This window comes from Bos grunniens, chromosome 4 (genome assembly GCF_055505025.1).
Source record: "Bos grunniens cultivar Pamir isolate PY7600 chromosome 4, Bosgru_T2T1.0, whole genome shotgun sequence".
Lineage (NCBI taxonomy): Eukaryota > Metazoa > Chordata > Mammalia > Artiodactyla > Bovidae > Bos > Bos grunniens.
In genome coordinates, this window is record NC_141168.1 from 5506690 (window position 1) to 5530793 (window position 24104).

At 39.1% G+C, this 24104-nt stretch overlaps 1 protein-coding gene and 2 long non-coding RNA genes across 52 annotated transcripts in view; 2 read left to right on the plus strand and 1 right to left on the minus strand.

Annotated features, from left to right (window-relative positions):
* Nucleotides 1-24104, plus strand: part of KMT2C (lysine methyltransferase 2C) — a 261212-nt gene that overhangs the window by 149696 nt on the left and 87412 nt on the right. For 29 of the 50 annotated variants that reach the window (XR_015161892.1, XM_086394748.1, XM_086394749.1 and 26 more), the window contains 5 exons: nt 11557-11726; nt 12184-12335; nt 13068-13181; nt 14325-14402; nt 15882-16579. Coding sequence is in view for 49 of the 50 variants with exons in the window: in XM_086394748.1 (XP_086250874.1) it covers nt 11557-11726; nt 12184-12335; nt 13068-13181; nt 14325-14402; nt 15882-16579 (1212 nt within the window). In the remaining variant the exon portion in view is untranslated. Of the gene's footprint in view, nt 1-3248; nt 3690-11556; nt 11727-12183; nt 12336-13067; nt 13182-14324; nt 14403-15881; nt 16580-24104 lie in introns of those variants that run through there. The other 21 variants (XM_086394754.1, XM_086394755.1, XM_086394769.1 and 18 more) reach the window with 5 other exon arrangements.
* Nucleotides 22246-23439, minus strand: LOC147373416 (uncharacterized). The gene is made up of 2 exons (XR_015161895.1): nt 23178-23439; nt 22246-22563 (listed from the first exon to the last, which is right to left on the minus strand). It is a non-coding gene; the product is annotated as an uncharacterized LOC147373416 (long non-coding RNA).
* Nucleotides 22447-23064, plus strand: LOC147373417 (uncharacterized). The gene is made up of 2 exons (XR_015161896.1): nt 22447-22580; nt 22970-23064. It is a non-coding gene; the product is annotated as an uncharacterized LOC147373417 (long non-coding RNA).

Genomic DNA, 24104 nt, shown 5'->3' on the forward strand with positions numbered 1-24104 from the left:
TAAGTTGTTTATTTTTTTAAGAAAAATATCATCTGTATGTTTTTTTTTTAATATATAGAGCAGACAAATCAGATACCTATTCAAATCTGTATATTTCATTCAACTTACAAAAAATTTAATTGATGTATAATTGATAAACAGCAAACGGCACACATATAAAGTCTGTAATTTAATTAGACACATGTACACTCATGAAACCATCATCATCTTCAAGATAACGAACAAATTTACAACCCCTGAAAGTTCCCAGGTGCCCTTGGGAGTTCCTCTGTTCTCACTGTTCACTGCACTGCTCCCTCTGATTTTCCAGACAGTATGGTTTCTCTCACCATAGATTAGTTTGCATTTTCTAGAATTTTATGTAAGTGGTGTCATATAATATATACCATTTTCTTTTTTTGGGGGGTGGGCATTTTTTAAAACCCAACATAATTATTTTGAAGTTCACCCCCAATGTTGCACATACCAGCAGTGATTCCTTTTAATTGCTGAATAGTAGAAGCGACTTAGCAGCAGCAGCAGCAGAAGTACCAGAATTTGTTCATTGAGTCACCTAGTGGTGAACATTTGGGTTCTTTACAGTTTTAGGCTGTTTTCAAAAGTGCTGCTTATGAACCTATCATCTAACATAAATATCTATATGGTACTTCATGGCTAAGGAATTGTTCCTGAATGATTCACCTTTAATCTTCGAAACTCTTTGAAGTAGGTAGTATCCCTGTATGCAGATACTAAAATAGGTATATTTTTAAAATCTGTTAATTTAAAATCCAGAAATAAAGCAGAGTATATTTGGTTAGATTGACTTTTAGATGATTTTATTGTGATTTCACATGTATATATATTTGTGTGTATTTATGTATAAACTTGTATTAAATATTTGGAATCATTGTATATGCATATGTATATTGTTCCTCCCCCATAGTAGTTTTAATAAGTGCTTATTCATTTAGATCTCTGTTGTTTTTAGATGTAAAGTTTCTTTCAGGTTTTGAGAGTTAGGATCTGCAGACATTTTCCCACTTCTTTTTCAGTACTTATGATACCAGTCTTTCTGCTTGGTTGGATGCTTTTAATAAGGTGTATTTTCAGCTATTTAAAGTTTTTTCTAGGTAGTCTTTCAGTCAGTGATTCTCCCCAGCTCCATCTCTTCTGTTGCCTTTGCATCTTTATGACCTTGAGGTGTTGCATTCTGAGTTTCTGTAAGCTTCCTGAGGAACTTATGGAGGCTCTGTTGTCTGAATCTCTAAATGCTATAGGCTAGCTGAGAGCTCTACCCACTGGGCAGTTAGTATAGTACTAGGTAACAACACCAGTACTCTTGCCTGGAAAATCCCATGGATGGAGGAACCTGGGAGGCTGCAGTCCATGGGGTCTCGAAGAGTCGGACATGACTGAGCGACTTCACTTTCACTTTTTACTTTCATGCATTGGAGAAGGAAATGGCAACTCACTCCAGTGTTCTTGCCTGGAGAATCCCAGGGATGGGGGAGCCTGGTGGGCTGCCGTCTATGGGGTTGCACAGAGTCGGACACGACTGAAGCGACGCAGCAGCAGCAGCAGCAGATAACAACAAATTGAGATTTGTTCATGGAAGCCAAAATATTCACATTCTTAAAGTGAAAGTAGAAGATGAGAATAACTCAGGTTTACCTTTAATTCCCAACTAGCTGAATAAAACTGTATTTTCTGTTAGGAAGATGTTTACAAACATTATTTACTTTGACTTTTTGAATGTTCTCTAGGATGAGTCAGTCATAAAAATAGTTAATTTGCTTCCTTTGAAATCTGTAGGGTAAACTAATAAATTTAGAACTGGTGAGGGACTAGCAATTAAGTGAATTGCCTGAGTTACTAATTTGCAGAGGTAGAAGAGAGACTAAAATCCATGTTTCTTGTATTACATTTTAATGCTTTATCCAATATATTATGCTCCCTGTGCTATCATACTAACTTGAGGAACAGAGTAGTTGTTTTTTTTTCCCCGGAGCAAGAAGGGGGGCGGCTTGTGGGCTGGGCTTGTGGGATCTTAGTTCTCCCGCCAGGGATTGAACCCATGCCACCTACATTGGGAGCACAGGCTTAACCACTGGACCACAAGGGGAGTTCTAAGGAATATTAATCTGATTTTCATCTATGTTAGGATTTGGATCCTAGAGAACTAAAGACTTTCTAGATCCATTGGGCATCTCTACATACCCCCTCAGGCTGAAATTTTTTTTTTTTAATTATTATTGTCTTAATTTCAGAGTAGACATGAAGCTAGGCATAAAGTTCTTTGATCTATGGTAATTACACTGGCTTAACCTAGAAAATATTAATCTAAAATAATTTTGCTTTTTAAACTACATTGCCAAGATGTGGTTTAATAGAATGGCATTCTTTGTCTTTCATAATGTTCATACAAAGAATGCCTTTTGTATAATAAGTATTTGTATAAAAGTAGTTTGATAAAGCCAGGACTGGGTTTACTGTGTTCAGAGTAATTGGACCTCAAAAGTGCCAACCAGCAATTCCTTGCACGGCAGATGTAATGAATAAAGTGATACTCAAAAACTTAAGAAACCTTTTTGGTCCAGAAGTGAACTGTAATGGCACAGTTGAAATCTGTAGTAAACGGGGGTATTAATTCAATTGTTTCTAAAACGCAGGCGTTTCCCTTTATAAATTACCCTGTGCTGTTTGCGGTTCCTGTTGTCAGGCGATGGTGAAGAATCCCCTGGCTCCGCGGGTGCTGCTCACTGCTGCCCGAGCAGATTCCCTGTGCGGTCCACAGCCTCATTCTTAACTGTGCAAAATCTTGCATCTTTCACACGTCTTAGAGAGCACTTGGGACTAACATTAACAACAAATATACAAATGCTAAGTGCAGTTGAAAGTGCAAGTGTTAGTCGCTCAGTCGTGTCTGAGCCTTTGTGACCTCCATGCACTGTACAGTCCGCTAGGCTCCTCTGTCCATGGGTTTCCCCAGGCAAGAATACTGGAGTGGGTAGCTATTCCCTTCTCCAGGAGATCTTCCCGACCCAGGGATCGAACCCGGATCTCTCGCACTGTAGGCGAATTCTTTACGTCTGAGCAGTTACATTTACAGTTACATTTTATATTAAATGTATACATTTATATTAACTTTTATATTAGAGCAGTTACATTTTATATTAACTTTTTTAGAAAATTGATTATCTTGCGGGACCTTCGTTCCCGACCAGGGATTGAACCCCAACCACTTGACCGCCAGGGAATTCCCTGTATTTTTTAGAGTTAGCATTTCCATGAAAAATGTCAGGGTCTCAGGAAACATGTAGACCGCAAAGAATACACCTGCGGTCTCCCTGCGCCCTCGCACTCTAGTCCTAAGGCCACAGAAACGCGCTTCTATCACCTCTGCCCTTGATTTTGCGCTCGGGTTCCTGCTGGTGTCCGCATCCTTCCGGCTGGAGGGGCGTGGCCTTCAGGGGCGGGGCGGGCGGGGCCTTGAGGGGGCGGGGCGGAGATAGAGGAGGTCGTTGGAAGCCGAGGCCTCGCGGTTTGCCTGTAGGAGGCGTCCCCGCGCGGGGCTTTCAGGCCCCGAGGTGGCTCCAGCCTGGGGCTGCTTCCCGAAGCTGCCTGCGGGGACGCGGTGCTGGCCGGTGGTGCGGTAGGTGTTGGTGGTCCTTCCTCGGAGAGTCTTGGAAAGGGCGGCGATCCTGCTGGTAGGTTCCTGGGGGTGGGGCCTGGGTGGGGCGGTAGGAGGAGGTGCCGGAGGCCGCTCCCCGCGCCCCGCTCCACCCCGTGGGAGGGCCGGCACCTGGACCTGCCGGCGCGCACCTGGTCCTAGGGCGTGGGGCGTAGCAGGGCGGGGCCTAGCCCGCGGGTAACGGCTCTCAGGTGTGGTCACCTGGGAGGGCGACCCCGGGGCGGAGGCGGCTCGGGCTCCTGCAACCTCGGAGCAGTGGCTTCCTGGCTGCGGGATGGGGCGCTTCCGCGGGTTGTCCCATGGTTTGGTTTGGTTCGGTTCCGGGTTGAAAAAAGAAATCTGCGTCGGATGCGTTTGTATGTTTACCCTTAATCTCCACCACCGCTCTTCTTTTTACTTTTCTGAAATAGGAAGTTGAATTCGTGATCGCTTCCTTCGCTTTCCTAAGGAAGAGATATTTTAGACTATAAATTTAACTTTGATTATAGCTTTGGCTGCACTCAAATTTTTTGTACTGGTAACTTCAGGCACATTGATTTTTTTAGGTTGTACTTAAACATATTAGATTCTGCTTTAATTGTGTTAAATCAGATAGTTTCGCTAGTGTAGCTTTATGACGTATATTTGGATGCCTTCCAATGGTGACGTTTTAAACTTGTAGTATTTGTGTTTATTAATTAAATGAAGCTCTTTCCCCGTTTTTTGGCCGTTTGATTCAACAGCATATTCAGATGTACTTAGATTGACCACTACCAATTTCTCCTTGCATTTTGCTCTTTTTTTTTTTTCCTTTAAAAAACTATTTTGTGCTGGTTATTAAGCAGGTATGTCAGGCTAATGATGATCTGCTTTTTATCAGTGTAAAACTACTCTGTATTCTGTGTATGCCCCCTTTTTGGGAGGAGGGAACCAGATATTTTGCTTTGCTTGACAATATGGCCGTGCGGGGTTTTAGTTTACAAGCTGAATATGATCTTTTCACATCGTTATATTGGATCCTTCTGTGTCTTTTAACTGTACCTTTTGAAGGGTTTAATAGTCAAGCACTTAGATTAATGGATGTAATTGAAATGCTTGGCTGATTTAAGACAAGTCTGTTCTTTTAGCTTTCTGTTTTTCAGTTCTTTTTATTCCATGCAATGATTGCAATTCAGAATTGTATTTTATGAATATTAAGTTATAAATGAAACTTTAAAATTTTCTGCTCATGTTTCCCATTGAAAAGGAAGAAATCAGAAGTTTTCTCTCTGCCTGCTGTCTTAAATTAACCCAGACTGTAGACCATGTCACTTTTTCTTGGCAGGGGGAAAAAATCTTCTCTGTAGTTTACAATGTCATCTCATTACTAGTCTTTTGGAGACATGGTTATGCACCTCTGTTTTTAAAAAATCTTAAATTTTCTGGACTCTTACAAACCTGAAAGAGACTATTGCCTTCCACCTATGACACGAATTTCGTCTGGCAGAGTTTTGCATTACAACTTTTTTCTTTTTACTCTGGAAACTTTTTCTTTCCGTGTTGACCCTTGTCATTCTCCTTTTAGGTCCAATGGAGAGATCTAGAGAAGTGTTGATTAAATTCACCTTCTTTCTTTTTTTAAAACACATTTACCTTCTTTACTTTCTCTTTAATAATCTTTAGTAGCATCTAGGTAATTTTGTTTCCTGTTTTAAATCATTATTTTCTTTGTTGTGGTTTTCATTATCTTGGAAAATGTGTCCAGAATTCGGAGTTTATTTCTGGAGGTTGTTCTCTGGCTTCCTTTTGTGCTGCCCTCTTACTGATTTGTTTTCAGTAATTGCTGCTATTTTTCACGTGGCAGAATTTATAATACTGCTGAGAATATGAGTAGATAGTGCAGTGTGTTTTCTTCTGTTCTATGGAGGTATTATAAAGTGATTAAAAAGATTAGGCAGTGGAGTCAAATCTCAGGTTTTTCACTTAGTAAATACAAGATCTTTGGCAATTTATTTGACTTCTGTAAGCCAAGTTTCATTTTGTAGCTAAAGTCCTTCCCTCACAGGGGTGTTGGATTTAGTGAAATGATTGTAACGTGCTCAGCATATTGCTTGACATAAGTGCTCAGTTATCCTGGAGTTTTTCATACGAGTACTTACCCTCTGAGCAGTTTGAAGAGTGATACTCTTCTTCCACTGTTGAATTCTTTCATATGTTTATAGTCTTTTATATGTTTATAGTTTATAGTTTGAGTCAAATTCAGACACTGTGGTGGAGGCTGGAGGTACAGGGGCAGCTAGGTGTGCTTTCCTGGAGGTGTCAGTCTAGTGTGGCTGTTTGAACTGAGGTAGAGATGCTCCTTTCAGGATCTTGTATACCAGTCATTGTCCCACAGCTTTCTTTTCTCTGTTTCTCTCTTGAGAACGCCAGTGTGCTGGTATATGATGCATTTTAAAAGGCTTTATTTGGGAGTAATTTCAAACTTTAAAAGCAAGAAAAATAAAAATAATGCCCATATGCTGTTTACCTGGATTCTTTAGTTGTTGGGATTTCAGTAAGGTCATCATGCCCTTTCTCCTTTCTACCTCCTCCCTGCCCACTCCACCCTGTGTATTATTTTTTTTTTCCCCTGAACCATTTGAAGGGTGAGTTACACCATGTTCCCTTTACCCTTAAGTATGTAAATGTGTATTTCTTAATAATGAGGATATTCTTACATAATCATTGCACTATTATCACTCTGCACATTTATATCCATCTAGTCTACCCTTCGTATTTCAACTTGTCACTCAATTTAATGTCCTTACAGCATGTGCCTCTTCCCTGTAGGTTCCAGGATCTAGTCTAGGGTCAGGTGTTCCATTTAGTTGTAGTGCTTCTTTAGACTCCTTTAATCTGCAAAGTTTCTTAAACCCTCCTTTGTCTGTTTGATATTGACAGTGTTGAATAGTAAGAGTTTTTCCTCACATACCTGGATTATTTGTTTGTTTGTTTTAATCACAAATGGAACTTTGCTCCTTTTGTCTTTGTCTGACACATCCTCACGATTATATGGTTCCTCATTCTTGGCCAGAAGATTGAGCAAGTCTGTGCCCTTGGCAGGCCCTCCCCTGGATGCACCTGGAGCTTCCTTCTCCCTCACAGGCGATGTGAGTTGTGAGCATCTGCCCAGGTTTCTCCACTTGTTTTTCCCTCTTGTATCTAAAAAAGTGTTATGTGAGGAGACACTTGACCTTGCAAATATCTTATTGCTCCTCAAAATTTTCTCCAAGATGATAGGAACCAATGCCTGATGCAGTGTTTTAACCTGGTTTTTGTAAAATATGCTTTTCTAAGTAAACGTTTACCTGTCAACCTCTGCATTCTGTTGTAATCCAGAATCCGCCCTTCTTTCACATGTTAAAATGATTTATATTTTGTCAGTACTGACTCATGGATTCTTGTTCTTGTCAATAATTTATTACTGTACCTGATTTGTTTTGTGCTCAGATTGTTCCATCTTTGCCTTTGGTGGTCTTTTCAAGCTGGCTCCTGTGTTTTTGTTTGATGTCCTCCCATTTATTTGAGCACTTCATTGTATTTGGGCATAGCAAGATATTCCAAAGTCATCTTATACCTTCCCTGCCCTGGACTCGGTAGTCCTCCTTTCTGTAAATAGGCTGTGTTCATTTAGTGGACATGGGCTCCTGGCTTTGCTCACTGCTCTGTGGGTGTTTGCTTCTTTGTCCTCTCATCAAGTGAGGCAGGAACTACATGCCTGCACACACACTTACACATGTGCATGTGTACAAGTACACACGTAAGTATGTGTGTACTCACATATGGACATTATTTATAAATGATGAATTTAAACCAGTACCCCAACTCTGACCCCTCCCGCCGAGTTCTTTGCCTCCCCTCATGCTTACGTATCCATTCTTGTATCTCGCATAGTGAGAATCCTTGTGCTTTGCCTGTTATTCCTGAAGTGTTTTTAATTTCTCATTCTTGGCTTATTTAGTTTTTAAAAGTACATAGGATATTAACATTGTTTCAAAAACTTTTGGTTTATCCTTCCTGTGTGTATTTTTTTAACGATAAGCAAACATGTTTCCCTTTTCTACACTGAGGGTAGCATATTGTTATATGTGCTCTTTGGCATGTTACTTTTTTTACTTATTATCTGGAATTCATTTCAGTTTATAGAAATCTTCCTCATTCCTTTTTTTTCCCTTATATTTGAAACAGTTTTCCAACCTGTGACCTATGCTTCAGTATTTAGGTCGTTCGTAGTATTTTACATTAGAATGATTCTGTAGTCAGTAACTTTGTGCATATGGGAGCAAATCTCTAGAATAAATTCCTAGAAGTGGGTTTGTTGGCTGGGGTGGGGGGATAAATGCACATGTAATTTTGTTTGGTATTGTCAAATTCCCTTTCACGGGACTTGCGTCAGTTCCTGCTGCCGCCACTCACGCATGAGAGAACTTTTCTACATTCTTGCCAATAGGGTGTCCTATTTGGCTTTTGATTTTTTGCCTGTCTTATGAGTGAAAAATGTTCCCTCAATGTAGTTTAATTTTCATTTCTCTCTAGTGAAGTTGGCCATGTTTTTTTATGCTTAAGGGTCATTTTCACCCCTTTTTATGAGTAGTCTTTTCTTGTGTTTTGTGTGTTACTCTTGAAGATTTTGACCCCTACCCCACCCCAATTAAGAGTTCCTTATATGATCAGGATATAAGGCCCTTATCTGTGTTATATGATGCAAGTATTTTCTTCCAGTTTATTTGCCTTTTGACTTTGCCTGTGGGGTGTTTTTTTGTTGTTTTTTTTTTTTTGCCATGTAAAAGTTTATTTTTATGTAGTCAGATTTATCAGTCTTCTGTTGCTTCTGAAGTTTTTAGTTAAAATTAGAAAGCCTTTGCCTATACTGAGGTTATATGAGAGTTCATATGTTTTTCTAGTTTCTGCATTATTTTTTTATGTATGACTCTAATCCAGTTTTCGTAGTATCCTGCCAGGCTTCTCTGTCCATGGGATTTTTCTGGGCAAGAATACTGGGAGTGGGTTGCCATTTCCTCCTCCGGAGGATCTTCCAGACCCAAGGATGGAACCCACATCTCCTGCTTTGGCAGGCAGATTCTTTACCCCTGAGCCACCTGGGAAGCATGTGAACTCTAGGCTCCATGAAAAATCTTACTGAAATTTTTATCAGGGTTACTTTAAATGTAATGTTGATAGTGACATCTTGATGTTAGGACATCCTAAGAACACGGTATGTCTTATGTCTTTATATTTGTTCAATCCTGGTTTAAAGTCTTTTAGGAATGCTTTCTAATTTTCCTTGTATAGGTTTTAGACATTTCTTTGTTGTTGTTCAGTTGCTCAGTCGTCTCTTACTCTTTGTGACCCCATGGACTGCATCACGCCACGCTTCCCTGTCCGTCACCATCTCCTCTAACTTGCTCAAACTCATGGCCATTGAGTCGGTGATGCCGGCCAACCATCTCATCCTCTGTCATCCCCTTCTCCTCCTGCCCTCAGTCTTTCCCAGCATCAGGGTCCTTTCCAGTGAGTTCTCTCTTCGCATCAGGTAGCCAGAGTATTGGAGCTTCAGCATCAGTCCTTCCAGTGAATATTCAGAATTTATTTCCTTTAGGATTTAGGTCCTACTCTCACATCCATACATGACTACTGGAAAAACCATAGCCTTGACTAGACAGACCTTTGTTGGCAAAGTAATGTCTCTGCATTTTAATATGCTGTCTAGGTTGGTCATAACTTTTCTTCCAAGGAGCAAGCGTCTTTTAATTTCATGGCTGCAGTCACCATCTGCAGTGATCTTGGAGCCCAAGAAAATAAAGTCTCTCACTGTTTCCATTGTTTCCCCATCTATTTGCCATGAAGTAATGCAACCAGATGCCACCATCTTCCTTTTTGAATGTTGAATTTTAAGCCAGCTTTTTCACTCCTCTTTCTCCTTCATCAAGACAGAAAGCTTTCTGTCAGGAGGGTGGTATCATCTGCATATCTGAGGTTATTGATACTTCTCCCGGCTTGATTCCAGCTTGTGCTTCATCCAGCCTGATGTACTCTGCATATAAGTTAAATAAGCAGGGTGACAATATACAGCCTCGACGTACTCCTTTCCCAATTTGGAACCAGTCTGTTGTTCTATGACCAGTTCTAACTGTTGCTTCTTGACCCATATGCAGGTTTCTCAGGAAGCAGGTAAGGTGGTCTGGTATTCTCATCTCTTGAAGAATTTTCCACAGTTTGTTGTGATCCACACAGTCAAAGGCTTTAGCGTAGTCAATAAAGTGAATGTTTTCCTGGAATTCTCCAGCTTTTTCAGTGATCAAACAGACGTTGGCAATTTAATCGCTGGTTCCTCTGCCTTTTCTGAATCCAGTTTGAACCATCTGAGAGTTCTCTTAAGTTTCTTCTTAAACATTTTCTCTATTTTGTTGATGGTATAAATTGGACTCTCCCATTCATTATGTCTTTTAACTAGTTATTGTTTGTGCATGTAAATTCTATTGAATTTTATTGCTAATTTTATATCTTGCTATTTAAATTCTTTTATTACATTTAAAATAGATTCTCTAGGATTTCCGAGTGTGCTGTCATCTACAAGTACTGTTAGTTCTTCTCTTCCTTTTCTTGCCTCTGTTTTCATTTGTTTCGGTGTTTACATTGATTCAGAACCATGTTAAACAGTGGAGATAGTAGGCATCCTTGCTTCCTTTCTGCCCTTAGTGGGAATGTCTCTAGGATTCCCCAGTTAGAAACAAAATGCTGGCTTTTGAGTTGAAATTTGTGTGTATCTCACATTAAGGAAATACCCACGCTTTTTTATTGTCTGCAAAGTTTTTTTTTTAATTAGGGGTGGATTTTAATTTTTTTGCAAAGGCCTTTTCAACATCTAGTGAAATAGTTTATCTTCTCAGACCTAATAATATGTTAAATTTTATTATCATGTTTTTTTCTAAAATTTAACCATCCTTGCATTTTTTTTTTTTTTAATAAACTCCATTTGGCATGGTTTTATTATTTTCTTAATTTGCTATTGGAGTTTGTTTTCTAACATTTTAGGGTTTTGGCATCAATATGTATGAGCACATCCACTTTATAATCTGTATACAGACTTTAGCAGATCTGTGGTTCATGCTCATTTCTCTTTTTTAGTGAACATCTCTTTTATATCAAAATGGCAGCTCAAAAAGAAAGTTCCTTTTTAGTGGTGATTTAGATTGCAAAGTTGGGGTTGAGTAATGAGCATCCCACAGTTTATGAGCCTTGTGCCCTGGGTGTTAAGGCCACCTTGCTCACGGGCCCAGAGGAGGTGTCCCAGGCCTCTGCCAGGCCGGCCATCAGTAGTTCTTTGCTAAGGATGGTGCCACTCTCTGTTCTGAAAATACAAGCAGTCATATTGGATTTTCGTGTTGAGTGATTATTTTCATAATTTCAGACACCTAATCATTTGGAGTGGATCATCGTTGTTTCCTTAGCACGTATTCTTCGTTTTAGTTTCTGAGCTACACATAAACAAACGGAATGCCCTAGCAGGGCCATTTTGCTTTCACAGTAGGGAGTTTAGCAAAACTTACTCAACACAAGCTGCTTCCTGATTCTGGATCGTGTTTCTTTTTTTGAAGTTTGGATTGCCATGTTTTTGGTTTTCTTCCTCCCCCATTTATGTTTTCTTGGATGTCTCTATCCCCTACTTACACTTTCCAGGAGGTTTTAGTGTAAATTGAATGATATCAGATATTCAAAACAAGCAGCTTTTTCAAAAACATACACCCTAAATTTAGTGTCATAAAAATTAAAGTTTAATATATGATCTACAAATGTGTCATTGGTTTTTTTAAAAAGATGTACACCAGAACTGCAGTTCACATGCAGAACAAACTGTTTCTGTTTTCATTTTTCCTGGTGTTTAGAATTGCAGAATCTGTGTAGAGTGTGGCACACGCTCTAGTTCTCAGTGGCACCACAATTGCCTGGTGTGTGACAGTTGTTACCAACAGCAGGAGAACTTGTGTCCTTTCTGTGGGAAGTGCTACCATCCAGAATTGCAGAAAGACATGCTTCATTGTAATATGTGCAAAAGGTAAGAAGATAGTTACTGTACTGAAGTATTTGTGTGTGCTTCTGTTCACGTAGTCATCTGCTTTGCCGTATATTTTGAAATCCAAGCTTTTGTCATTCCAGTAATCCTTTTAGTACTGATTGCTGTTATAGATGGAATTAAACATGTTTTTTATGAGTCTGAAAGACATGATGATGTAAGTGGGCAAAAAAATAAGACCAGAAGCAAGCATTGGGAGGGAAAAAAGAAAGAGAAAATAGTTTGAAAATGTGTGTTTTTTTTTTTTTAAAGTCAACACTTTTGGTGACATCCAAAAATGACAGCTCCTTTTCTAGAACCTTCAATTGCTGACTCCTCTAACTCTCTTCTGTCACCTTAGCCCTTTCTGTATCTAGTTTTTCAGTCATTATCTCTTTTCCTTAGATATTAATTAAACTTTAAATTAGAGCATTTTATTTAAATATATTTATCATCACAGATGGGTTCACTTAGAATGTGACAAACCAGCAGATCATGAACCTGACCTTCAGCTCCGAGAAGAGTACATCTGTACATATTGCAAACACTTGGCGGCTGAGATGGGCCCCTTGCAGCCAGGTGAAGAGGTGGAGATGGCTGAGCTTCCTGCAGGTACCTGTGGGACGATTGTTCTTTGTGATGACGTGCCAGGCAGCCACCAGTGGGCCGCTTCAGGAACAGTGAGGGACTCCAGTGTCCATACAAGTGTTCTTGGTCATCTCTGAATCTCATGGCTAACATCTAATCTAGCTTTTTTTTTTTTCACAACTATTCACCTTATATTTTAATTCCAAGACTAGTGTACTCTCCTGTTTTTTGGGCCATTAAGTGGAAGTTCCTTATTGTTTTGCTGTATGACCTAATTTGCACTTCATACTCTAGTTGTATTTTACTCCAAACAAATTTCATGTGGTTTTATTAGCATACCATTGATTATAAATGTAATAACAAGATTCTTAGATTGTAAAGGGAACAGACCTGCTAATCAGATTGGTTTTCATTTTCATCATCATGAGTGGCAGCGTCTATAGTTCTAATTCATTATCTGCAAGGGGTTTAGGTAGACATATCTTGGTTACTAACATTTTCTTTCTAGTTTTCCATCAGTATACAGTTGTGTGATGTCCTTTTAAAATAGTAAAATGCGAGTTAACCTTTTTAATTCATTATATTTTCCATATTAGAAAAAATAAGATTATGTGTTTGGTCCAAAGTAGAAAAATCTGAAGAATTTATGGTATTTTTAGTGATAATTTACTCCCATTAGAACAAGGGAATGATTGTTGACTTAGCAAAAACAGAAAAGCTCATTCTAAGGTAAAGGATGAATAATTTTTTGTTAAGATTATAACAATGAAATGGAAGTTGAAGGCCCTGAAGACCACATGATATTTCTGGAGCAAGCAATTAATAAAGATGTTGCTGGTCAGGAGCCCGCACCTGGAATTGTTCCAGATGGTAAGGATGTTTTTGGTGATGGATATAGTCTGTTCGCTGAAGAAAATGTGTGTATAGAGTGAATATGTGAACATATACTGAAATTTTTGTAACCTAAAGAAAATTTTGCCAAGACATCCTCATGTATTAAATTATTTAGAGGGGTGCCTTTTTAAGTAAAATAAACTTCATTAAATCTTTATAATTTATTACAGTTAATCAGGGAAAGGGCATGTATATGTTATAGTTAGCTGTAACCTAGACATCCAATGGACGGAGGAGTGTGGGAGGCTGCAGTCCATGGGGTCGTGAAGAGTCGGACACGACTGAGCGACTTCACTTTCACTTTTCACTTTCATGCATTGGAGAAGGAAATGGCAAGCCACTCCAGTGTTCTTGCCTGGAGAATCCCAGGGATGGGGGAGCCTGGTGGGCTGCCGTCTATGGGATCACACAGAGTCGAACACGACTGAAGTGACTTAGCAGCAGCAGCAGCAGCAGACTTAAATATATGCCTTGTTTAGGGATCAAGTGATTCTCTTTAAGAAGCAATTTCTTTAGTTATTACTAACTAGAGCTGTTGCTGATTGTGAAATGTTGCATGCTGAGATAATGAAAGATTGTTTCAGATCGTCTAAGCAGTCCTCTTGAGGATTATTTTAGTTATTTCAAGGATATTTCATTTATGGTTTTTGCAGTATTGGTAATAGCTATTATTGTACCTGAGGATCTGGAATTAATGAGAGACCAGGTTGGGGAAAAACCACTTACTAAATTTCATCTTGGTCTCCCCTCAAAGTCCTTGGGGTTGTATGTGATACTGTATGTTATATAGGTTGAGTTTATACATAAAAAGTTCTTGAGATTTTTTTGAGGTTAAATTTATATTTAAAAATTCTCATTGAAAATTATACTTCATAAAAATGGAAAGTGAAGAAAAATAAGACAAAACTATAATAATCTTATGCAAACCAGATTCCTTGTTTCATCTTCATATCCTACTTGAAATGAATAGTAGTAACAAGATGTTTTGTGCTTAAATTTGAAATTAGTATTTGTCAGTAGGATAAATATCTTACTGAAAATATTGTTGAGAAAGCAGCGTTAGAGAAGTACAGAAATTTTGACTCCTTTCTGGAGATCCCACAAGTGTGTTGTTCACAGCAGGTCACGTCCGGCCCAGAGAGCAGCAGAGGAGTGATCCTCCAGGAAGCTGTGACGTGCGTGGGCTTCTTGTGTCCGGTGAGCAGCACGTTCACGTTGTTCGAGCTGATTTATATCGTTACACATTTATGGTCACTGCAGATTAAGTCATTGTCTCCTCAGTTCATTTTTTCAAATTAGAGAATTGTTCAGTACCAGAGAATCGATTACTATTGGAGTATTCACATTATAGTAGTTAAATCTGTGGTTCAGTGATCCTTTTCTTGTAAACAGTTGGTAGTGAATTTCTAAAGCAGAAATAGAGCATGTTTACGCTCTTAATCCTTCCTGCCTAGCTCAAAGAAGAAAGAACATGCTCATGTTCCATGTGTCTCCCTTTACTGGTGAGACTTGAGGTACTTGGTCTCCTGGTAGCACGTAACTTAGGCATTCCAGATAGCACTAAGATTCAGATGGTGGGACTTTTGGTTTTAAACCTATAAATGTTTACTTAATTTATGTGTATTTTCTGTTTTAAAATTTATCACTTTTTAAATATTTTTGAAGCACTTTTGTGTTTAAAAATTTTAGTATGATCAGATCCGTTATTTGCTGTTTTCTTTTCAGCTATAGCCTTTTAATAAAGCAGGAATGAGAAGTGAGGTTTCATCACTAAAATTTCAAACATTAAAAATTTCAGTCACATGGTAAATGGTAAATAAGGAAATTAGTAGCCTTATTAACGTGCCTTAGAAATTAACCTTGATGGCTTTTGAAAGAAGTGCTGTTTATCGTCAGTGCTCGCTCTTAATAGAGCCACTTAGGGCTCATGTCAGTTGAACCTCTGACCTTACTCTTAAGTATATTGGGTTAATATAGATGATGAGGAAGAACAAGAATTATACCTGCCCCCCGCAGCCCAAAAAAATGTTGATTGTGTTAGCGAGTATAGCTAAGCAAAATAAGTCTTTTCTGTCTGTGGTCATTACTCATTTTGGTCTACAGAAGCTTTGTTAGATCTTGTGTCTGCTTATTGCAAAATCCTTTTTTAGACTAATCTTTTCTCTTCAAACTTGGATATATTGTGTAATATCACTGAGCCTCATTTTCCTAGCTATAAAATGAGGGTAATTTTACCTACAAAATTTTAAATCCTTTTGTTTGTAAGTGCTCAAACTAAAACATTATATATGTATAATGGTTATATTAGAAATTAATTCTGTTTTAATATTCCTACCAGAAATTACCTTAAACTCTGGGGATCCTATTAAGGCAGTGTTTTTGTAGGTTTTCTGGTCTGATCTGTGACTTATTCTAATCCATAAACCCTGGTGTGTATTGACACTTATTAAACTTAATAATTGCCTTTCTTGATGAATACCTTCTGATTTAAGGCGTGATTTTAACCAAAAGTAATATGGAAGCCCTCCCTACCCCATCTTTTTTTCCATCCAAGCCTGTTACTTTTAAACCATAGAGCTACAGACATTTAAGGCATTGATGTTTTATACCTACTCATAGTTAGGAATTTTAAAATTCATATGTGCATTAACATAATAGATATTCCAAATTTTGTAGAATCATCCCAAGATAAAATGAATCCTGAATCAGAAAATCAGATTTCTCGTGAAGTTGACGGTGAAGCAGTGGAGATGTGTCCAAAAGTGACGCATACTTGTGAAGGTCCAAGTGAGAACAGCATGGAAGTGACTGAGCGCGCTGACGTCCTTCCTCCCCAGCTGGTTGTGCTGCAGGAGGAAGTGAAGTCGGTGGAGGAGCCGAATGTGGTGGTGTCGCCGGAAGAGTCTCGGCCTCCCGAAGTCACCATTGAGTCTGTCATTATCCCATTGGAAACCTTAGTGTCCCCAGATGGGGAAAGCACTTCTTTATGTTCTACAGAACACTTGGCTGTAGAAAGGGAACAGAGAGAAAACCCTGAGCCTTCTGCATTTATGGACTTGGGAGCGGCTCCTGCAGTTGAGAGTCAAGTGAAAGATGGCTTATGCCAAGAGGGCAGATCTGTAAAACTATCGTCTGAGACTGAGTCATCGTCTTCCTCAGCAGTGGACACAAGCAAGGCTCACGTGTCTTCCTCTCCAGCACTTTCTTCCGACTTGCCTTCCCATGACATGCTGCACAGTTACCCTTCCACTCCCAACGCCTCTGTTGCAAACATCCTGCCAACCACGTACATCTCAGTCACCCCCAAAATTGGCATGGGCAAACCAGCTATTACCAAAAGGAAGTTTTCTCCTGGGAGACCTCGGTCCAGACAGGTATGGTGATTTTAATGATTCTGACACGAAAGATGCTGGCGCAGTTCTATAAAGTAGAATGGTGTATGTGTAGCTTTGGTTTCGAGGGCAGTTTTTTTCTGTCTTTAGGTGGAACTGAGACGTAATGTTGACGTATGTGCTTTGGCCACTTAAAAAAAAATACTATTAATGAAGACTAATTTATTGAGCTTGAAGTGATCTTATCGGAATTTAAATGCAACCTATTAGAAACCACTAAAAAATTTTTTTAGTTCTATGCTGTAGGAACAATAGAGCTTTAAAAAAGTCAAGTTTTGGGTATGGTGTAACATTTATTTTTCCCCTCAGATGTATTTGTTTATTGGTACTGTTCATTATACATATTTTGACTGCTTGAACATCAAAATTTACTAAGGGAGTTTTTCATGCAGGAGGATTTCTCAGTTTGGTTTTCCTATTGTTGACTTTTTGTGAAAAATTTCAATGGTTTCATACACAAAAAATTTAGGATTATACTGTTGATGTTCAGGAAGTGAAGAGAGTTCCACGATTATTCTGTAAAGTTTTGTGGGCTCTATCCTTTATGGGTACATTTCAGATATTTTTCAGTGGGATTTGAGTGAAACTGCAAGCCAAAGTGAAGATGCTGTAGCTAAGAATTACGTGTTCTACAAAATTTCCTACTTTCTGAAGTATTTTTAGAAAATAGCAAGATACTAAACAGTGCAAAGTGTTTAGTCACAGTAGTAGTTTGGAGTTTTAAGTCTCATGATTTAGATTACTTTTAGTGATTTAAAATTTAACTTTTTATAGGAATAATAATATCTGGTCATCTAATTTCGTAATGCTAAAGAAAAGTAGAAAGGTTAAATCAAATTTTCTTTAATGTAAAAATTAGTCTCTTCTATTTAAAATTCATATATATTTTATTTTCAAAAGGCAGCAGTTTATACCAGAGGCAAAGGAGTTGCCACATGGAATTTACATATTTCTCTATGGCAGAGACACACAGTAAATGCGCACTCTATACATGCCTTTCTCTGAGTATTCTGCTTGGTACTTACTTTCTCTCCTACCAAGCGGGGTTTTTCTTTTCAAACTAGTTCTCTTCCTCCTTAGTTTTTATTTTATTTTCCTTTCCTTTTTTGAATAGCATATACTAATTGTGTAGTTTTGGCTCTGAAAAGACTTTCGCAATGAAAATTTGAATCTCTAATTTTGGTTCAGAAATTTACATCCTTCAAGGATTTTACATCATAAATATTCCTATTAAGTTTTACTGATAACTCTCCTTAGAGTCTTCTGCTCCAACTGAGAAAACATTATGATTATTTTTCTGTTGACTTATGTTCCAGAATGGTATGGGCATGTGTGTGAGAGAGCAGGTACATATATTTTTTTCCTCTTGGTTCATCCCAATTTATATGAGCCATGTCTCCATGTTTGTTACTGGTTCTGCTGTGTTCTGTTTCAGTTCTGGTCGTATTCTCCTTTCTATTTAGCTGCCACTGTCATCACCGCCTCGCGAGTTGCTGCTGATCTCAAGCAGCTTGTCGGCCGTGCTTTAGTTGTATAGGAAACGGGCTTCACTTGATGATTCAAGGCTTGTTGATACACTGTTCTGATGTGGAACAAGGTTCTCTTTTTGTATTACTTTATGAGAAAATATTTAAAACACATGACTGTGATCTACTTCAGGTGCTCATATACTAATTGCTTTCATGGTAATACTGAAAGTTTCTATTAAATCTCCTGTGAAATATGTTTTTAGACGCATTTGATTGAAATATTAAATGTTTAAAGAAAACTTAAGTACTTTTAAATGTACTTCGATAACTTTATAAGAATTTTTTCTTCATTTTACCTTTCCACCATGTTTTTTGTTGCTGACATATAAGTGGAGGCTTAGGGATTTACACGGGTTCGAAGACTGACATCTACTGAGAGAGTCTCTAGAGAAGGTGAAATTTCTTCAGCAGAGGAGGTTTTCAAAAATAGTACTTCATTAGATCATAACCACTTGGCCTTTATGTTGTGAACTGAATTTCTTATGTTCATCAATTTAAGTAGTTTATTAGGAACCTTAGAATTTTATAATATACTGCTGTATTTCAGTAGCATTTTAAATGAAGTGTTTCAAATTAATATATCAGTTTCATAATGTATTCCTTTGAGAGCAAACCAGGCCTCCAGTGGTGAGTTGTAGAGGATTGTAGTTCTGTTAACAATTAATTACAAGTAAGCAATCCCTCCCCTCTCTCTCCTTTCTCCTCCCCTCCCCTCTGCCCTCCCTCCCTTCTTTCCTTTCTTCTCTTTCTTAAATTTCTGGTTTCTTTTTAAACGTAGACCTTTTAGTAAGAAGCACTGTTGGCATTCAGGGGGCGGGGGTGGTTCTGCTATTAAAAGACAGGTCGGTAAATCATATCATCCAAATAAAGATTCAATTCTTGATAAATTATTTCATATCCAACTTTTAACTAAAATTTAAAATACCACTGATATATATAATGGTAATTCATTAAAAGAAATTACCCTAGTAGTTATAATTGTCTGTTCTTGATTATGAGGTAAACCTTCATGCTGATACTTTGTCTTAGAACCTATTTAAAAAGTTTCATTAGTAAGTAGATAGATATTCTTCATTCTTCATGAGGAATAAAATACGTAGAGTAGATGCCAGCAGTGATTGTTTTCACATATCTTCTAAATACTACACATTGTATAAAAATGACTTTTAAGAACCCTATTTAGTATCATTTATATATATTTGTAGTATAATTAATTGATACTAGGAAAGATTGATTATTATAAATTCACATAAACATTTCCATAGTACAGTTGTTTGGCTTCAAAGCCTTATTCTTAGATTCCTGTACATGGACACCAAGCAAGTTAGGTTGTGAACTTTCTTGATTTCTTCATCCATAAAACTACATCAGTTGCTTATTAGAATTTAATGATAATATATATAAAGCACCTGACACATAGCAAACCATGTCTGCCCTGTTTTCTGGATTTGCAGAATAATGCAGGTATTATGTGAAAATGGAGACTTGAGAAAGATGTGATATTTATGTGTTAAATGTAGTTCTGCAGAGGTGGTCCTGAAACCCAACACATTGACTCATAACTATTTCTAAAGAAATGTGCCAGCGAAAATAACTGCAGGCCTGACCGAGTCAAACACTGGCCACAGGAAATGCAAAAGGGTAGTAGGTTTTCAAGTTCAAAGCTGCCTAATGGCTGCACACATTTTAGAACTAAACTGCTATTTAATTATTCTGTGTGTGTGTGTGAGATCCGGTAGAGGAGACCACAGGTGCTGTGGGAAAGCAGACAGCAGGAGGAGCAGCTCTACTCAGGCTTAGGCATGTTTTCTAGGAGAAATGACCAGACCCCTGCTGCTTAAAGTGTGACCTGCAGACCAGCAATATCAGTATCACCTCTGAGTTTGTTACTCTGAATTTCAGGCCTCACCTTTGCTTGAGTGGAAATGTTAATTTTAAGAAGAACCCCGTGTAGCCTTAAGTCCAAGAAGCACTGCTCTAAACCACTTAGAGACTAGTTTTCATCCCCCAAAGTGTCTCGCCCTTTGGGGTGTCAAGCTACAAGACGTACAGATTAGAAGTACGCATCCCTGTCAGTGTGCTTGTGCCTGGCACATTTTTTAAGCCATTACCAAAATGACAGCTAGCGCCAGCCAAGTTTGCTTTCTTAAATTACTGAAGGCTAAAATGGCAACAGCTATTTCTCTACTTTATGTAGGATGCTGCTAAGTCGCTTCAGTCGTGTCCGACTCTGTGCGACTCCATAGCTGGCAGCCCACCAGGCTCCCCCGTCCCTGGGATTCTCCAGGCAAGAACACTGGAGTGGGTTAGTGTATATCTTATCAAATCACTCTCAGGACTAAGCTTTTTCTATTTGATGTTGAACTCAGTTTTGTCTATGACTTATGTTAAAAGAATTCTGTAAGTGATAAAAAGGAATTGTTTCTGTAATGGCTGTAATGTACATGAGTGAATGTGTGTACCAAAAAGACAAATTATGAGCACTTACGTCTTCAGTTTCTCTTACTGGTTGCCCTCCCTTTCTCTAAATCAGGCTCACCTGTTAACAGCAATCTTGGTTTGCATCGTATGTTGGGAGAGGGTGCACTTGAGGTTGACTCAGGTGTGGATCTCCGCGAACATTCTCTGACCACACTTGGAGCTGATCGAGTCCACGAGGGCTGTGGACTCCAGCCGTGAGGCTGACCACACTTCACAGCCAGCAGCAGGATTGATTTCTAATAGAAAGTTGCTCATAGTAGCCTACCCTCCCCCAGTCCTTTTTGTTCCCACTTGCCTCTTCCTTGAAACAGGAACAGCTGTGTAATTCACTAAGTTGAGAAATTTACCTGAGAGATTGGCCTCAAAGCAGAAAGGTGAATACCAACATCAAACAGTAATTATTGTTGGAACCTAATTCAGTCTGTGCAGAGTAGTATTTTTAAACTTTCTGTGGCATTTGAGATCAAGTTCGTTGTATTCATATTTAGCTCTCTTTGTAATTTGAATTCTCCTGACCTTTTTTCAACCCTCCTGTTTCTAGTTCAGTTTGTAGATAGGTTAAGAGTCACAGTGTGTGGGATATGTTGGTAAGTTTTAATAGGTGAAGAAATCTAAGATTCTTGGCTACCACTGATGGAGTTAGTGTTTCGTATTGTAGTACGGTGTTTACTGATGGGTTTTGAATATATGTGTGCAAAAAGGCTATGTAGAAAGTAGATGTTCAATAGGTGCTGAACAGAATGCCTACTTAGCAGTGAGCAAAAATAGTGTGTCTGCCATCAAGCTTATGGTTATATAGATAAATACAGGTAAAATCAGTTGTAAAAATGGGATAAACCACATTGCAGTAGATGGGGAAGCTGACCTTTTCTGAGTGGTCTGTGTAAACGCATTTTGATCACAACTGAGATCTGAAGGATAATTTATAACTGAAGTTGATAATTCAGGCAGTTTCTAGTTTTAAGGTCTCAGGTATATATTAGGTAATTTCTTCTTTGTCAAAATATCTATGAGTATGGGCTCTACTTTCCAATGCTTTTTGATAACATACTTGTTAAAGTTTGTAATGTAATTACCCATGCTTTTTGTATAAGTTTTTCATAGCAGTTGAAAATGGCATGTAAGCAGTCTTCATCTGTAAAGCCCTTCATTTCCTTCATCCATGTGATGTGGTATGAATGCTTTATGAGATGAGATACAGCTATAGCATCAAACTAACTTTTAAATTATGATGAATAAATATTATTTTAGAATATGACCTTTTATGGTATATTTTAAGAACTGATGTAATAGCAGTAAATGATCTACCAAAAGGAATTTAAAATGTGCAACACTAGCCAGATCTCCTCAGAGAAGAATATTGAGTGGATATATTGAGAGAACTCACTCTAGATGTGTCTCGCTCCAACTCTACCTCTAAATAATTCAAGACCCCGTGTTGTGTTCATTATGAGGATGCTTCAGGTGTGGTGAGGGAGACCATGGTTCATTGGAGTGCTAGGGAAAGGCCTCTCCGAGGAGGACGAGGTGAGGCCGTATCCGAAGAGCCGGAAGACGCCAGCCATTGGGCGGTGGGGGTCGCTGTGAGGCAGGAGGTCCCCGCCCGGGAGGAGCCCATGCATGCAGCCAGGGGAGCTCGGGCAGATCGGCGGCCCAGATGAAATGAAGAGAGGCAGTGGGAAAGGTTTGATTTTCAGTGTCCCGGGCGTTATCAGAAGGTGTAGGAAAGGGTTGGAGTGTCTTGCTGGGTCGGGTTTACAGCTTTTGGGAGTCCATCTGATTGTGGAGAAAGGCTTGAGGAGGACGCGCAGACCCAGGCGAGCTGGGATGCGGTGCTGGCCATGGGGGCGCAGAGAAGCAGGACGGTCAGGACAGGCTGGAGATCAAATGGCTGAAGGTCCCGATGGTTCGGCTCAGAGGAGTGGTGGGGGAGGCCTGAAGCAGCGGAGAAGAGCGCTGAGGGAAGAGAACAGGTCTAATGACTACCCATTTTCTGACTCAACTGGGATCCATGTGTAAGGGTGGGGAGATGGGACTTGTGAAGGGAGAGAGGTTAGACGTGGTGAACTGGAGAGGTTTAGGGTCACCAGACAGAGATGCTGAGAGGGAAGCAGAAAATTGTAATAACTTGGAGCTTTCAGAACATGACTGCCCTGGCGGCTCACATGGTCAAGAGTCCGCCTGCAGTGCAGGAGCCCTGGGTACAATCCCTGGGTCCAGAAGATCCCCTGGAGGAGGAAATGGCAACCCACTCCAGTATTCTTGTCTGGAGAATTCCATGGACAGAGGAGCCTGGCCGGCTACAGTCCATGGGGTCTCAAAGAGTCAGACGTGACTAAGTGGCTGACACTTTAATTTTCAGAACATGCTAGAAACAGAAATGAGAATTTGGGGAACAGCAGCATCCAAGATGGTGTTTTCAGCCCTCGTTATAGATAAATACCATTGAGAACGAAACCAGAGAGAGGAGAGTGGTCCAGGCTTCTGAGTCAAGTGGAAGGAGGAACGTGCCTTGGAGGCCGAGGTGGGTCAGTGAGGGGAGCAAAGGGGCCTGGTAGAACTACACCTACTTGTTGAGAGTTGGAGTAAAATTATAGGAGAAATCGCTTTCGGCAGCACAGAGGTTACAGAAGACCCTGGATGCAGCAGGAAAGAGGCCAGGTGTGGCCTGAGATGCAGGATGATCCGTTAGCGGGATAGCGACTTGTCCCTGAAGGCAGTGTAGCTGTTAGCTGAGCCGAAGGGAGGTAATTAAAGCGAAGCCAGGCTCCCTGTGTTGTCCTTCTCAAAGTACTGTTACTTCATTACCAGTCTCCTCCCCTAAGGGCAGTCAAGTTCTTACTTCTGGTTGATTATTTAAATCCCCTGACGGTACTTTAATGTGGTTTAATAGGCAACTGCTTGTCAGTTTGTTAGGAGTCTAGAAACCTGGTAAGTACCACGTTTTTTGTCTTTACTTTTAATCATTTAATGTGGTAAGACCGTAGTGTGCATTGTTGAATTATCTAATTCAAAATAGATTCTTTATTATTTGACATTTGTTTTGTGTTTTTCTTTTAAAATGTTACCTTTGTGGAGTAAACGTTTTTCTTTTTGCTGCTTCCTCATCAGATTAGTTCAGGTTATTTCTGAATGTGATTATTTGGAAGCAAAATGTGTTAGTTTTAACTATTTTGATAAGTACTATTTCTCGTATAAATAATCAGATACTTCAGGCATTTTAATTTGCAAATTTAGGACAATTTGCTTTTAACAATTTTCTGCTTTTCAAATTAGTTCCTTGGATGTACTTTAAGTGTAATAATCCCCTAAAAAAAAATAAAAACCAAAGTCCACAACTAGTGGGCACTGAAGGAACAGTAATTAAATGGCAGGATTATAATGGTGTTTACATCTTACGGTTACAAACTGACTTTCCAGATTTTACAGTGAATGTGTCTGTTGATGGCTCATGTTTCTGATTGCATCTTTTGGCCTACTGTTTCGGTGGTTTATAG